We start from the raw sequence: 14,130 nt of genomic DNA, 5'->3' as shown, positions 1-14,130 counted from the left end.
ATATATATATATATATATATATATATATATATAGGAACATGTTGATGATATAAAGTATTCCTTTATGTCAGCAGTATTTCCTTATATTCGGTCACTTTTAACCTTTCCTCCAAAAGATTAAAAAAAAAATAAAATAAATAAAAATCAATGAAATGTTTGGAGGTTGTATTTTGTATATCAATCTTATCTTGCTAGGGAGATTTCCTCCGTTTTCTGTTCTGTAGCTGAGTTTAATAACTCTTCCTGATCAGGCATGGTAGATAACATGAATATACAATAGTGTGCATACAATTCCAAATACCATAGCTGAGAAGGGTGATTCCTTTCCTTGATCCAGCATCAGAAAGAAACGTGACTGGGTCAGCGTACTCCTACTGCAGTTGGTTGTAATTATAATACTTAATTACAACCAACTACATACTACAATACTACAGTGACACTGATCAGTTGCTGTGATCAAATATCAAGCAGGAATGCCTGCTGTCAAAAAGAATGCTATTCTAAACCAATCTATATAAATGTATATTTGTTAAGTGTTTTCATCACATTTTATTTTGTATTACCAGATTGTATGTTTCAAAGTATGAGGGCATTTACTGAAGGATAATAAGCGCTGTACTTGGAACATGATTGATTTAGACAACTTACAGTGTTTATAATGAAGGAGAAGAAGGAGAAATATGTGTGCAAAAATATTATTCACTTTTCCTTTAAGATCCTTGGTTCCATTATGATATAAAACTATTTCCTTTTCACCCAAACTGTAAAGAGTTTTCAAAAATAGAATCTAACTATAGAATGGTACAGTGCTAGTACAGTAACTACAGTACAGCATTGTAAATTGTAAAGAACACAGACCTTGTTTTCAACAATATCTGAGAGTCCATCTACAGCATCACTCATAGTGGGTGCTTGATTGACAGGTGTACTGGAGGTTCCAGCCTGCCTGACGAGTTCTGTGTGGTGGAATTCTCTTCCCCCCCACCTACACATTCTAAAGGGAGTTTCCTTCATGACAATATCAGCAACATGAGGTGTGGCCAACACTACCAATCTAGTAATAAGTGTCTCAGGTGTCAGTTGACGATCCTGTTGGGTAACTCACTATAACCTAGTTACTATTCACAATAAACGTCTTCTGGAAGAACATAGCCGTCTTTAAGCAAAAAAGGAGATAGAAGATTGGATCTAGGGAACTCTTAAGTTTTCGTATATGACATGTACATTATCAACATCGTTTGGGACTAGCAGGCTGTGCATTTACAGCCAGAAGAAATCAGGTAAGAAATAATACAATTCTGCAGTATTTCCTCCAACAGATGACACTAGGAAGTGAGGTGGTATTAGTCATGCTAGACAGTTTGGTGTTTAATATTGTGTCCCGTGGTCTTTGGTTCAGGATTTGGGCAACCAGCTACTTTGTTATCTATTGATTTTTGATTTGTTGTGTTTAACAGGTCAATTGTCACCCTTCTTTAAACCTCAGAAAGCAGGGTTTCATAGAAAGGTTTTGTGTTTACAGTTTTTGGCAACTCCTGCAGTGTTTGGCTTTATTAATTATTCTGTTATTGTCATGGTATTACTTGGTGAGCATGTCAAATACTGTATAAGTAACTCTCCTAAGACTTTAAACTCACAACCTTTATATTTCATTTCAACTGTAAAGAAGATTATATGTGTGCATTTTGTCTTGGTAAAAAAAAAAAAAAAAGGTTACCTGGCTAAATATGGCCTGAATCACAACTAGATTTAAAATTAGTCAGGCGGCAGCTACATCCTATTAAGAAAGAAAACATACAATGATGCTATAATTTGGGTAGCCAAGAGTGGGTGTGATCATGTGCATCCAGTTTTACAGAGAAGAGTTGTTTTGAATAGCCTCAGCCAACATCAGTTATCCTACCAAAGAGACCATATGGTCCTCTATTTTGGAGAAAGTCAATGCTGCTGGTGTTACCAGGAGGACAGTCAACCAGGTGATGAAAAGGTGAAATTCAGCTATTAGGTCAAGGATGACCTGCGGAATGAGACGATAATACCTTTTCACCGCATCCTCCGGCATCAACAATGTGACTCTGGGTTTGAAGATGAAGGATCTTCTCCGTCTTGCCACTCTTGCCTTCTTCTCTGAAGGTTTTCCAGCTTGTCCTCAACAAGACCCAAGCGTTGCCACATCAGGAAGTGCGCACAGCAGCCATCCTGAGGCCAATGACATGTCTCTGAAGGTGTGTGGTTATTTATAGCTCTTAATTACTCGCTTCTACAAAGATTTGCATCTTGTTAGAGGAGGTGCAATTTTTTTGGAGAGATAGCAATTGCCCCAGTGTAAGGCAAAATCCTTACACCTCATTATAATGTTTGTGCCCGCTTAGTATTCCTAGATCCCCGCATAATTCCATACTCTTTTCTTCATTTGAATACATTTCAGTATCATTTAAATGGATTAACAATGGCAAAGTGCTAATTTGATAACAGATGCAGAACGGCAGGTGAAAAGCATTCTTTGCATATGCTACATTTTTAGTGGCTGCTAAAGTCTCACTTTATGGCCACTAAACACAGTTTGCATGTGCAAAATGCCGATTTTGGCTGTAATATCCTTACAAAGGCCCCTTAGTGTAAAGTGTCACCCTCATTTCAGCTGTAGACGTTTCGATAAAGAACAGGAAGCAGTGAGTGTATTGTTTGGCATTCTTTATAAGCAATATATACTGGCTTGTTCCTTCAAAGGGGATATTCATGTCGATTTGAGTGCTGGGTGTGCTGTGTTTTAAGGCTTTGTTTGATGAATGGATTGTTAAATAGATAATAAGGACTTTTCTTGAGGCATATTTATCACAAAGTTGATATATGTAAAAAAAAAAAAAAAAAAAAAAAAAAAAAAAAAAAAAAGCCCCTTTTGTCCAAAGGTATTGGGCTTGAGAAGGAATGTTTGCTGCCAATGAGAAATGTTTGACTTATAACAGTGGTGCTCTATGAGATTTTCAAACAGCACCCTTTTAACCACACAAGAAATTAAATCCACAATTATACTATCTTGTCTGAATCTACAGGTACATGAGTGGCACAAAGGCAAAATAAAACAGAAAACAATTAATAACAGAAGTGCTCAGTGGGAATGAAACACATTAAATGCCTGAGTATGCAACTGTCGTGGTGGTACATGTTAAGTTTGTGTTATCATACAATAAGGAACCTTTAAGCCACCACTCAGCTGGTACTCCGGTACTGTTTTCTACTGCACTTTTCATTAGCTTTTAACACATTTCATTATACAATCCCTGGCCCAGCCACGCACAATAGGAAGTTGTTTCCTTCCTTCTTACTCTGTGGAAATCCTGCTCAGCACAGCAGGAGAAGGATCACAGGCAAAAAGACACACTTAGACCCATCTTCACTTCTTAATGAACCTTCATTGAACAAGTAAGTGTATTTTGAGTCAACTTTCGTACCTATAGAGTAGTGGGGGAGCTGAAGAGTGCAGAAAGTTGTAGATACTTGTTATACTTCTGTCTGGAAATAATGGGGATGCACTGATCAAACAGTTTGTAATTAAATAGTGGTGTGAGCAAAGGCTAAAATGGGATCATTGGCTGAACATGGATTTGTATCATACAAGGGTTTGCATAGTTTGGGTAAGGTTCCTCAGAAAGTTACTGCAAGATTCCTGAAGTAGGGTACCAGCTCCATATTATAGTCATCAACTAGCAGCTTATTGACTATTTCAACCCACAAATTGAAATCTGCTTATGAGAGCCTTTCCTTCCTAATAAAACCTGGGTAATGGTGGAGGTCTTTTGGGTATTTTATTAAAACATCCTCTGATGATATTTTTAATACAACCAGGAAAACTTTGCATTCGGTCCATTTATTGTATTGATATACCTAAACCCAAGGAATGAAAAGATGAGGTCTTCTAGATTTCATAACTTCGTACACAATTTATGTTGCTTTATATATTGTACTTTTTCATTACAAAAAAGCTGCGACGCATGAATGTTCCCACCTGTTAAAATAAAATGTTCCCACCCCTTCTGTTGCCTAGTATCAAAGTTTATATTCCTATGGGGGCACACAGGCATGTTGGCGGTACAGTTGCAGAAGAACACAGTTTGTTTGTTTTTTTTTTTTTTTATTTTCTCCCACAGTTTTAGTACCACACTCTCTTTATACATCAAAAAAAGGGGTCAAATCTTCACAATGGGATTGTCATACATGTATAAAATTAAAGCATGTTATAAACTATAATATCAACATTTACAAACGCTTTATCAATAAAATTTTAAATGCTTTAAAATATATAAGATAATATTTTGTGGGGTGTGTTGGTGTTTTTTCTATGGGGTTCTTTGATCTTTAAAAAGCTCTTTCTTTATAGTACTCTACTAATGAAGCAGTAAAATCTAGACTAAAAAAAAAAGCTTTTTTTTAATTTTACAAATTAAGCTATTGTAATTATGGACTTCAGCTGGAAAAAAAAAACATATTTTAATATTGGGTCTATTTCATATATAAAGTAGCAGAAGTCATTCCCTCATTGTTTAGATTATTGCTAAGGTTATGGGTGCATTGTTACATTTCAAAATACTAGATACCAGAGGACACCCAGGGTAGGCTTTGTTGTGATGGTTTAAATTTGTTTAGATCCGCTTGTATTACAGTAGCCACATATATAATAGAGTATGCTGCATGCCACACATATTGGCAGTCTGGAAGTCACGTGTTCAAATCTGCAGTTTTCTCTTGGGATTTTTTCTGTATTATTATCTCGCTTTACACAGAATCATAGAATACACAGTAAAGCCTGCCTTTACAGTCACCTTGAATAAAACCTGACTTTTGACAGAATGACAATAAGTACAATACAAACTCATGTACAATAAAAACAACCCTTATGGAATATAAACAAACTGGTTTCTAATACAGTACAGCACACAGGATGGTAAATTGCAGAAAAATAATGTAACACAGGGAAATATTTGTTAGTATAAAACCAACAATTGTATTATTGTATTGCTTCCAGCAGAGGGTGCCATAAGACTACAGCGTGTAAAATACTGTATTACTGGGCAGACAAGAACAGGAGCAAGATTTCAGCATGTTATTTTCAAGTGACTGAGCCTTTACCTTACCATGCTAGCAATGCAATATTTTAATATATCTACATTTTATCACAGCAATAATAACTGCAAGTACAGATTGAGAATAAAGATATAAAACTTAAGCCACTGAAAGCATTTTCATAAGTTCCTTATTATGTTTTACACGTTGCTTTACATTTATCCAGCTTGATGGTAGTATTTGGTTCCCCCCCCCCCTTGCCCCCCCCCCCCCCCCCCCCTGTCCCCCCCCCCCCCCCCCCCCCCCCCCTCTAATGTAAAGTAACACTGGAAGTGTTCTTCCAAATAAATTGGCCATGTTTGAGTCAAGGTGTCAGAAAATTTAAAATATCAACTGCAAAACTGGCTAGTGCACAAGTTTTTTCACTAAACTAAACACTTTTATGTTTAAGAAAGGCTCTATTTTAAATCAATATGCTGGCAATGACTGGCTGCCTAAATCACTCCAAGACATTTTGAATTATTATCCCAACTTCGATGGGCATACAATAGCTAGGTCAGTCAGACACATTGAAAGCCTGAATAACTCTGTCATATCAGTATAGTTTATCATTTATTGCAGTTTTTGGACATATTTTGACAGTGTTATATTCCTGCAGATTGCATCGCTAACCCATATCCATTGTACCAAGCCATGGCTCCTAACACTCACAATATCGGTGCTACCACCATAACACCCACTACAACTTTTAACACCACAACAACCGCTGCCCCTGACTTCATCACTCAGCTGCTCAATATGATCCCATGTAAGTACAGCACAGCTTTCCACTTACACCTAATTCCCTTGGCAACCCCTCTTTCAGATGAGTCCTGCTGAATAGGGAATTATCTGTCTCCAAAATAGAAATGTGCATGTAAAACAGCTGACTCTGCAACTGAGATTCATAAAATATATTCCTGTCATAGATATAGAAAATGTGTTCCATTGCATTTCTTTAAAACTATATACTGGTAGCTTTCCAATCATTACGCAATACTTGTGTTAATTAAGCAATAACCAGAGGGGATATCTAGTGTACAAAACAATAATTTTAAAGAGATACAGTTGCCATGGATTTTAATTAAAAAAGTAACCTATTCGCAAACGTCTTCAGTGCTTTGATAGCAGCAGCCTTTGAAACGTTTGTTTAACAAAACTATACCATGTCATGGTATCAAAGGCTAACAGGAGTTGGAATCCCATTGATAGTGAATGACAGAGAGATTCCATTTTGTAGTTTCCTTTTCACTTATCATTCTGTGCATTCCTCTTTCACTATTAAACTTATTAATATACTGGAAGCTTCATCTCTACAGTTACATATTTGAAAGCATTAATTAAGACAATTAGCGTCTTTACTAATTTTATGAACTATTCTATCTCATGCTTTTACCATGCCAAAAGTGTGTGTGTGTGTGTGTGTGTGTGTGTGTGTGTGTGCGTGTGTCCAGATTTCAGATGGCTCTTTATTAAAGTTTGATTTCCCCCCTTCTTATATAGTGCCAAGATGGGCTATTTACGCTATAGCGGCAGCTATAGGTCTTGTCTTCTTAATCTGCTTCTTCTACATTTGTATCAAATGCTGCTGCAAAGGAAAGAAAAACAAAAACAAAAACGAGAAGATCAAACTAGATGGCATGAAAGGCTTCACCACAGCAGCTCTGGTAAGATTAATAACATGCCTTTCTGTTGTATGATAGCCTTCACCAAAGTTGTGTGCTCTAAGAAGTTGAATGCCTGGCAACTCTGTATAATGTAAACCCCAGTATTTAACCATTACTTTTTATTTTGATATATACTTTTATTTAGACATGCAAGGACAATTATATATCTTTATGGTTTTAATTATTAGAATTTGTTTGTTTCGTTTGGTTGATGTCAACCTGTATAAAAGTTTACCATGGTAATGTTGCATGTTGCAGTTTTACCATGTTTTTCCCATGATTATACTATGCATTTACCGTAGTTTACCCTGGTTTGCATGTTTAATAATATGCTTTTCCATGCATTGCTATTCATTACTATGCTTACCTGTGCTTTAACATGCTTTCACTATGTTTTATTACACTGTGCTATGCTTTTACTACAGTAAACTTTTATAAGGGAAACCCCATCCAGTTTTCCTAAATATATAGATTAATTTCCATAAAAATGAGCTATTATTAATAAAAGATTCATGGCAAATTACCTGTAATGCAAAATAATGTAGGTTTCCAAAAATCGAATTATTATTATTATTATTATTATTATTATTATTATTATTATTATTATTATTATTATTATTATTATTATTATGACACTTTGTTCCCTGTTTTATTTTTTACTTTCTTGCATCAATTAAGCAGTTGATTCCTCTTCACAGGTACAGCCAGGCTTGGAGGATTTGGATTATGGTTCGAGTGACAAGCCAAAAGGAAAGCTGCAGTATTCTTTGGAATACAATTTTCAGAATCAAGAGGTTCGTACTTTTTATTTGCCTTTATAGCAAATTACTTCTGCCTCCAAGCTTTAATGCAGTGTATTTTGAGTCAAGTAATGGATGTCTGGACATCACATTCAAAGCAGTAATTCAATCGAGGGATTTGTCTAACACGATAAACTGTAAACCTCAGAATCACTGAGGGCAGTGTGATGAGTTATCATTATGAATACGATGCAGCAGCACTTTTTAGTGTTTGATGCTATGCAGTGGGTTCCAAAGCACTTGGATAGCTCCAGGTTTTGTGAGCAATGGCTCATGATAGAGCCTTGTATGTATCTGATATGCTTCTCTTCCTCTCTGCAGCTCATTGCTGGAGTGAAGCAGGCAGCTGAGCTACTAGCCATGGATCTGGGTGGGACATCTGATCCTTACGTCAAGGTCTACACGCTTCCAAACAAGTCAAAGACGTGGGAGACCAAAGTGTACAGAAAAACACTGAACCCCATTTTTAATGAGATTTTCAAGTTTCAGGTATGATCCTTTATCATTTCTAAACTGTTGGTATTAGAAACCTGAGAACTTTCTTGAACCATTACAGGGCACGACCATACAGAAGATGACATTCATATACAGTTGAATGCCTAGCTTTAAAAAAGCAAAGAATTGAAGACGTCAGTAAAGCTGTCAATTATAATGTAATTAAAGATACTGTTCACCAGCTTCTAAAGGCAATCAAACCCTGACTACAGGACATCAACATTGGGTTGCTGACCTTGTCTGCTGGGCTTTTCCTTTCCTGGTATAGTCAATTGCCAGAAATGAACTCTAATGAGAATATATTTCAAAGTTTTAACATCAGACATGGGAATACTTTTTGTAACAATTGTCCTATTTTCAAAACTTTGCATTAAATGCATTTCTTTTTACTTTTTCTAAAAAGGATTTATTTGTTTGTTTCAACATATAATTTAACCCTTTTTGTAAATTCTTCTTCAATCTAATTATTTTAATTTCCTTTTCAAATGTATACTTCAACAATAAGTTTCATGTTTCGTTTGTGCTTTATTCAGATACCCGAGGCTGAGCTAAATAAATCGACCATCGTGATGCAAGTATATGACTTCAACAGGTTCAGCAAGCATGACGTTATTGGGGAATTGAGAATTCCACTCAACACAATGGACCGTAATCACGTAATTGAACAGTGGATGGAGCTAAGTGCAGCTTCTAAATATGAGGTACTGTAATAATGTTAAATCAATTCCCAGGATGCAACATTCTTCTATAAGGAGTCCTATAACTGCATTTTACTTTTAGCCCAGAAAGATAAGAGTTTGGTATGTTCTTCATCCAGTCTCCATTGCTATTTATAAATGATCTAGTATAGTTATAACTCATGTATCGTAGTATTACTATTACGCTTTTTTTCATCCAATGAGAGGAGCTTTTATTGTTTTCAAATTCCCATTTTACTTCATGTTTACAAATCATTTTCCAATATGACATACCCCTTAGACTATGATAACAAAAAAGTGCTGCATTTTACTTTCTAAATCTGGTCTTTTTCTGCCTTGTATTAGCACTATTCACTATTACCCTACCATCTATCATGCCATTTGTCCGGGTTTGAAGCATTTGAATCTATTTCAGCATGAGAACCTTGGTGAGATCTGCTTCTCCCTGCGCTACGTTCCCACCACGAGCAAACTCACCATTGTTATTCTGGAGGCCAAGAACCTGAAGAAGATGGATGTTGGGGGGTTATCAGGTAATAATGACCTTTGAGACATATGGGTACAATTCAAAATAAAATAAGCATGTGTAAGTCTATGATTTGTATCTTTGAAATTGTATTTTCTGATACACCTATCTGTTCACTATAGAAGAGTCTTGCATTACCTGTGAAAAAAAGCCTGAAATTGAAGCAATGGGGGGTTTAAACATCTAGACCAGTTCTGCAACCTGTCCTGTTACCTGCCTGATGAAACCAGAGCAGGCATTCAATGGTGTTGCACAGGTCCAAACTAGACCAAAAAGATGTGTTGCTTCTTTATCATTAGCTATAACAATTGTGTTTTTAGATCCGTATATCAAGATCCAGCTTATTTTGGATAAGAAGAAGTGGAAGAAGAAGAAGACATCAGTGAAAAAGAAAACACTGAATCCGTACTTCAACGAATCATTCACTTTCGAAGTGCCCTTTAAAGAAATACAGGTGAGCTGGGAAAAGGTCAATTCAATTACTATTTAATCAGGAAATGGTGTAATATGCAGTGCGGTGCGGTGCTGAATCAAGATATATAAATATACACATTATATACACTTACTTTTTTATTGTTTCTACTGGCGAGTGTAAGGCATTGCAAAGTAATTCTATGAACAGATATGCTATGGCTTGACTGCGGCACTAAGTTGTAAGATTGCACTGTGTCTAGGAATTTTATAAGGGTATGTCAGTGGACATTAGTTGTCACAATAGAAGTCTATCATAAGCTGTTTTACCTGGCCCAAAGTGTATGGATTCTTAGAAGGACTTTGCAAGGAATTAGTTTAGAAACATAACTTAAAAAGCATTTATTTGACTTTATCTTCATTTTTCCTTTGTAGAAAGTTCAGGTGGTCATATCTGTGTGGGACCATGACAAGATGAGCAAAAATGATGCAATTGGCAAGATCTTCTTGGGCTGCAGTGCTGCAGGCAACCAGCTTCGCCATTGGTCTGACATGCTGGCAAATCCCAGGAGGCCCATAGCCCAGTGGCACACACTGCAGTCTATGGAAGAAGTAGATTCAGCCTTGGGAATGAGCTATAAATTCAAAATACCTTTAATAAATAAAACATTTTAGAGACTGTCATTTTAATATGACCCTTCCCAACTTCCTTGGATGTATCTCAAAATGTTATGGACACAAAGATACTGCAGAGTACACTGGACAGGGACAGCAGGAAATCAAGACTGCTACTTCAAAATGACTGAACATAAAGCAGAGACTTAGAGCCAACACTCCCAGAGGATAAAAGACATCTTGTTCCTCAATAAACCAGTCCAAAGTTTGAAGTCGCTGTATTAGGTGACAAAATCGAAATGCCATAGAATTAGCAAAACACATCTTCAAGGCAGTTAAATTACTAAATATTCTGTTAAGCAAGCCTTTGTTACTAGACTCCCTAGACACTTTTAACTGAGGTATGTAATATTCAGATTTTGGTAATGTGCAGGTGTACAGCTTACCTTTACTGTCTCAGTAGGAACCGTAACCTTAGACTGCTGGGATATTGTATTAGTTGTTATACATTTAAGATAGAATGTACTTCAAACACATTAAAGGCACTTTAAAAAATAAACCTTAAAAATCACTCTGTCTTGCAATAGATTATAATATAAAATTATTTGGACCGTAAGCGTTAGCTTCAGTCTTTAATTAACTTTTTGAAAGACGAGAATTCAACAGTAATTTGCAAAACTGAGATACCTCAAATTGCATGGCTTAGACATTTGATACTAGTTTTGTAAAGTCAATAGATGTTTTTCCGCTTTAAAAAAATAGGAATTAATTAAAGACTGGCGCAAACTCTTTGAAAATATGGCCCTTGTTTTACTATCATAAGACTTCAGCTATTTCCTTACTAACCCCTCTGACCTTAGCTTTGCATAATCACTGTTTTAAGTTGTTTAAAGTTAAGATTAAGATTTAAACCCATTTGCTACAGTGCTGCAATTGGCCAAACCCAAGTCAAATAATAGTTTGCACCACAATATAACTCCATCCTCAAAACACACAGAAAATGTCACACATTGCGAACCTCCAAAAGGGGGTTGCTAACAGGGAGAATTCATTACTGGTACAAATTTGCAAAAACGTACAACCTTAGAAATGCTCTAAAAATTACACATATTACAGTTTTATTTTTGTATTTAACTTGAATTAATGATTTGTCATATATTTTTTTAATCTCATTGAATATCGTGGGGGGGGGGTGGGGGGGGGGGGGGGGGGCTGGGGGGGGGGGGGGGGGGGGGGGGGGGGGGGCATTAAATCTAAATTTATTAAAACTTTAAAAACTTAGATCATTATTGTCTCCAGTTTCTATTATCCAGTTTCTATTATCCTACTTATGTTGAGGATCTTGTAACCCTTAATAGCTGCCTGGCTCTTTAGCACTGTATTTGAAATATGTGTAGAATATGTAATATCATGTACATTTTGCAAAGAAAAAATAAAACACACTTGAAATTGACATTTGCTACCATTAAAAGGCCATAACTCTCAATATACTTAAAAAATATCGAGAAAGAATTGAATTTTTGGCATTAAGTGTCATTGTCTGTCAACCTGTGTGGGTCACGAAGGATCTCTGTATTTGTGGCAAATAGATAAAAAAATAAATAGATTGATAGATAGATAGATAAAACAGCAGGAACGGGTGGTTAAATTGTCCTGAGTAATTTCTTATTAGTTTCATACCATTATAATTGCAACCCAAAGAAAGTGTATTAAAAATGCAATGTAATACTATACTTAATATTCTAAAAATAATAAAGAAAATACCTACATGAGCAAGCTGTCAGATGCAAAGTAAACTTTGTGGGAAATGATGAAGGAGACTGTTGAAACTAATAAATGCGTAAGTGTAATGCTGGGCTTTTAACAGTGCACTCTGGTGAGAACACACTCTCCAGCTATTCATGCCAAATATACCCACCTAGCAAAGACAGCATTGTTTCATCCTACACCGAGATTCCATATGATAGCATTCCAGAGTGTGTGAATCACACACTCAGTGTAACGTGGATAGCTGAAGGATGAGGAAGGGATCCATTGTAGTTTGTAGGTACAGAGCTGAATGCAAAGAATTTGGAGAGGAGAGGGCGAAAGAATAGCAAGTGGGTTTGGGAACGTAGTCTAGGAAAGTACAATCCAGATCAAACTAGATTTATTCCTTAAAAGGGACTGTGTATTGCATGAACTAATATTCAATTTAAAAGATAAGAGATAAGATTGATAAAGTTCATTGCTCACTATATTATTGTAAGAGTATTGTCAGGTACTTTACTTTTTTCAAGACCGTATGTCACAAACTGAGAACTCTGCGAATTTCTTGCCATTGGACCCACATTCTGAGATGTCCTCTTACTAGTTCCTGAAAAAAACATACTTTCTCAAATTTATATTTCTAATTGAGAACAATCTCAAAAACTTATGAACCATCAATAAACACAGTAATGTATTCCACTTGTTTCCCTTATATACTTGGAGCCCTTTTAAGATGATCAATACAGCCGGTTATCTAAAGGCAATTAACAGAACTGGCAGGCCTCCAGAAAATGAGGGGCATTTGACTCATCCCCAGAAAGTGCCATCTTCAGGCAAACTGGCTAAGGCAGTCTGTGTCATTGCCACGTCTGATATTATAGGTATTCTGCTGAGTCATGCCTGTTGAGAACCTCAGCCTCACTGCAAGGTATTGTTTCCTAGTGATCATGATGTTAATAAAGTACTGTAGGTTGGATGCATTTCAATAAACCCCACAGTTTCTGAGTATCCCTTGAACTTTTGATACACTAACACTGAACAGTGAAAAAAAAAAACATACAATATTTATTAGAATACTGTTTTCTCATCGATTGGCCATGCGTATTGTTGGATGCACTTTTTTCAATATTTGTATATCTTGCTTAACTGAAGAATAGACATTTTTGTAACATTTGCCTACTTAGTTTTTTTTAGGAGAATGGAAGAGGAGATTTCCACATTACTGTATGTGATTTTCTTTCCCTTTTTTATGTAACAGAAAATGGTTATTTTGGTCGAAGAAATCCCTGTTAGAAATTCCAGTCTGTTGGTTTTCAACGGCTCATGAGAGTTCAAATGACATAATACTGGTACTGATTCAAGAAAAAAAATAATAGTCAATTTAAAACCTCTTTACTGTAAATATCTCAATTGAATGAAGTACGAACAAGGTTTTTTTGGGTAATACATTTTTAATGCTCCTGTTATGAATCAATGGAATTAGAAAGTCATTTTTGTGAATACATTATTCAGACATATTTGCTCAGATTCACAGCTTACTGTATGCTGGTCATCACCTCACGAGCATTTCCTTTCTGATATATGTCCAAAATACATAATGTGCACACCTAGTGGAAAAGTACCAAAAATAAACATAATTTTCCTAATAAATTACAATTGAATTCGCCTAATTTAAAAGACTTTTATCTAACCCCTTGAAGCTGCTTTATTATGCATGCTTAAACAATAAGCACAGGGCTGCATAGTAAACAGACTTCTGCTTGTAATTGATGCTGACTGCATAGCATTTGCAAGAGAAAGGAACTCTTGAATAAAAGCAGGTGTGTTCATTTACATCCCTCGTGTAACCTGAAGTGATTATATTCCAGTATTCCTTCATGTCAGTGCAGAATAGACTGAAGTATACTAATCAGAATAAATGTGAATGTGTGTGTACCAACATCAAGAAACCCCAGAAGATCACAGCATTATCAGCAATTGCAACATAAGTGTCCTGGGAGATACGCACTGTGAGCTTCCTTAGAAGGTCACTCATTTTTTGGTCAGTTGGTGCAGTGTCACAGCAGAAT

General features: G+C 36.0%; 1 protein-coding gene across 3 annotated transcripts; it reads left to right on the top strand.

The window, feature by feature from the left end:
- Window positions 1-1,085: 1,085 nt before the first annotated feature.
- LOC121295089 (synaptotagmin-2-like) lies at window positions 1,086-11,478 on the top strand. Of its 3 annotated transcripts, none has more exons than XM_041219412.1 (9): window positions 1,086-1,280; window positions 5,720-5,869; window positions 6,604-6,767; window positions 7,466-7,561; window positions 7,889-8,056; window positions 8,596-8,763; window positions 9,176-9,293; window positions 9,607-9,740; window positions 10,133-11,478. In XM_041219412.1, exons 1-9 carry the CDS (start codon window positions 1,214-1,216, stop codon window positions 10,370-10,372), a joined length of 1,305 nt encoding a protein of 434 aa, XP_041075346.1. In that variant the 5' UTR covers window positions 1,086-1,213; the 3' UTR covers window positions 10,373-11,478. The 3 variants fall into 3 exon arrangements, with proteins under 3 accessions (XP_041075346.1, XP_041075349.1, XP_041075347.1); XM_041219413.1 differs by lacking the exon at window positions 1,086-1,280 and adding an exon at window positions 2,904-3,423; XM_041219415.1 differs by lacking the exons at window positions 1,086-1,280; window positions 5,720-5,869 and adding an exon at window positions 2,903-3,423.
- The last annotated feature ends 2,652 nt before the right edge of the window (window positions 11,479-14,130 follow it).

The sequence above is a fragment of the Polyodon spathula genome, chromosome 19 (assembly GCF_017654505.1).
Source record: "Polyodon spathula isolate WHYD16114869_AA chromosome 19, ASM1765450v1, whole genome shotgun sequence".
NCBI classification, from domain to species: domain Eukaryota; kingdom Metazoa; phylum Chordata; class Actinopteri; order Acipenseriformes; family Polyodontidae; genus Polyodon; species Polyodon spathula.
This window is presented reverse-complemented; position numbering and strand designations above follow the sequence as displayed.

Bases quoted from the DNA above. Each gene is read 5' to 3' on its own strand.
- LOC121295089 (XM_041219412.1), top strand. From the start codon at position 1,214: ATGACATGTACATTATCAACATCGTTTGGGACTAGCAGGCTGTGCATT. The intron at 8,057-8,595 runs GTATGATCCTTT...TGCTTTATTCAG, and splicing joins ATGAGATTTTCAAGTTTCAG to ATACCCGAGGCTGAGCTAAA. The intron at 9,741-10,132 runs GTGAGCTGGGAA...TTTCCTTTGTAG, and splicing joins TGCCCTTTAAAGAAATACAG to AAAGTTCAGGTGGTCATATC.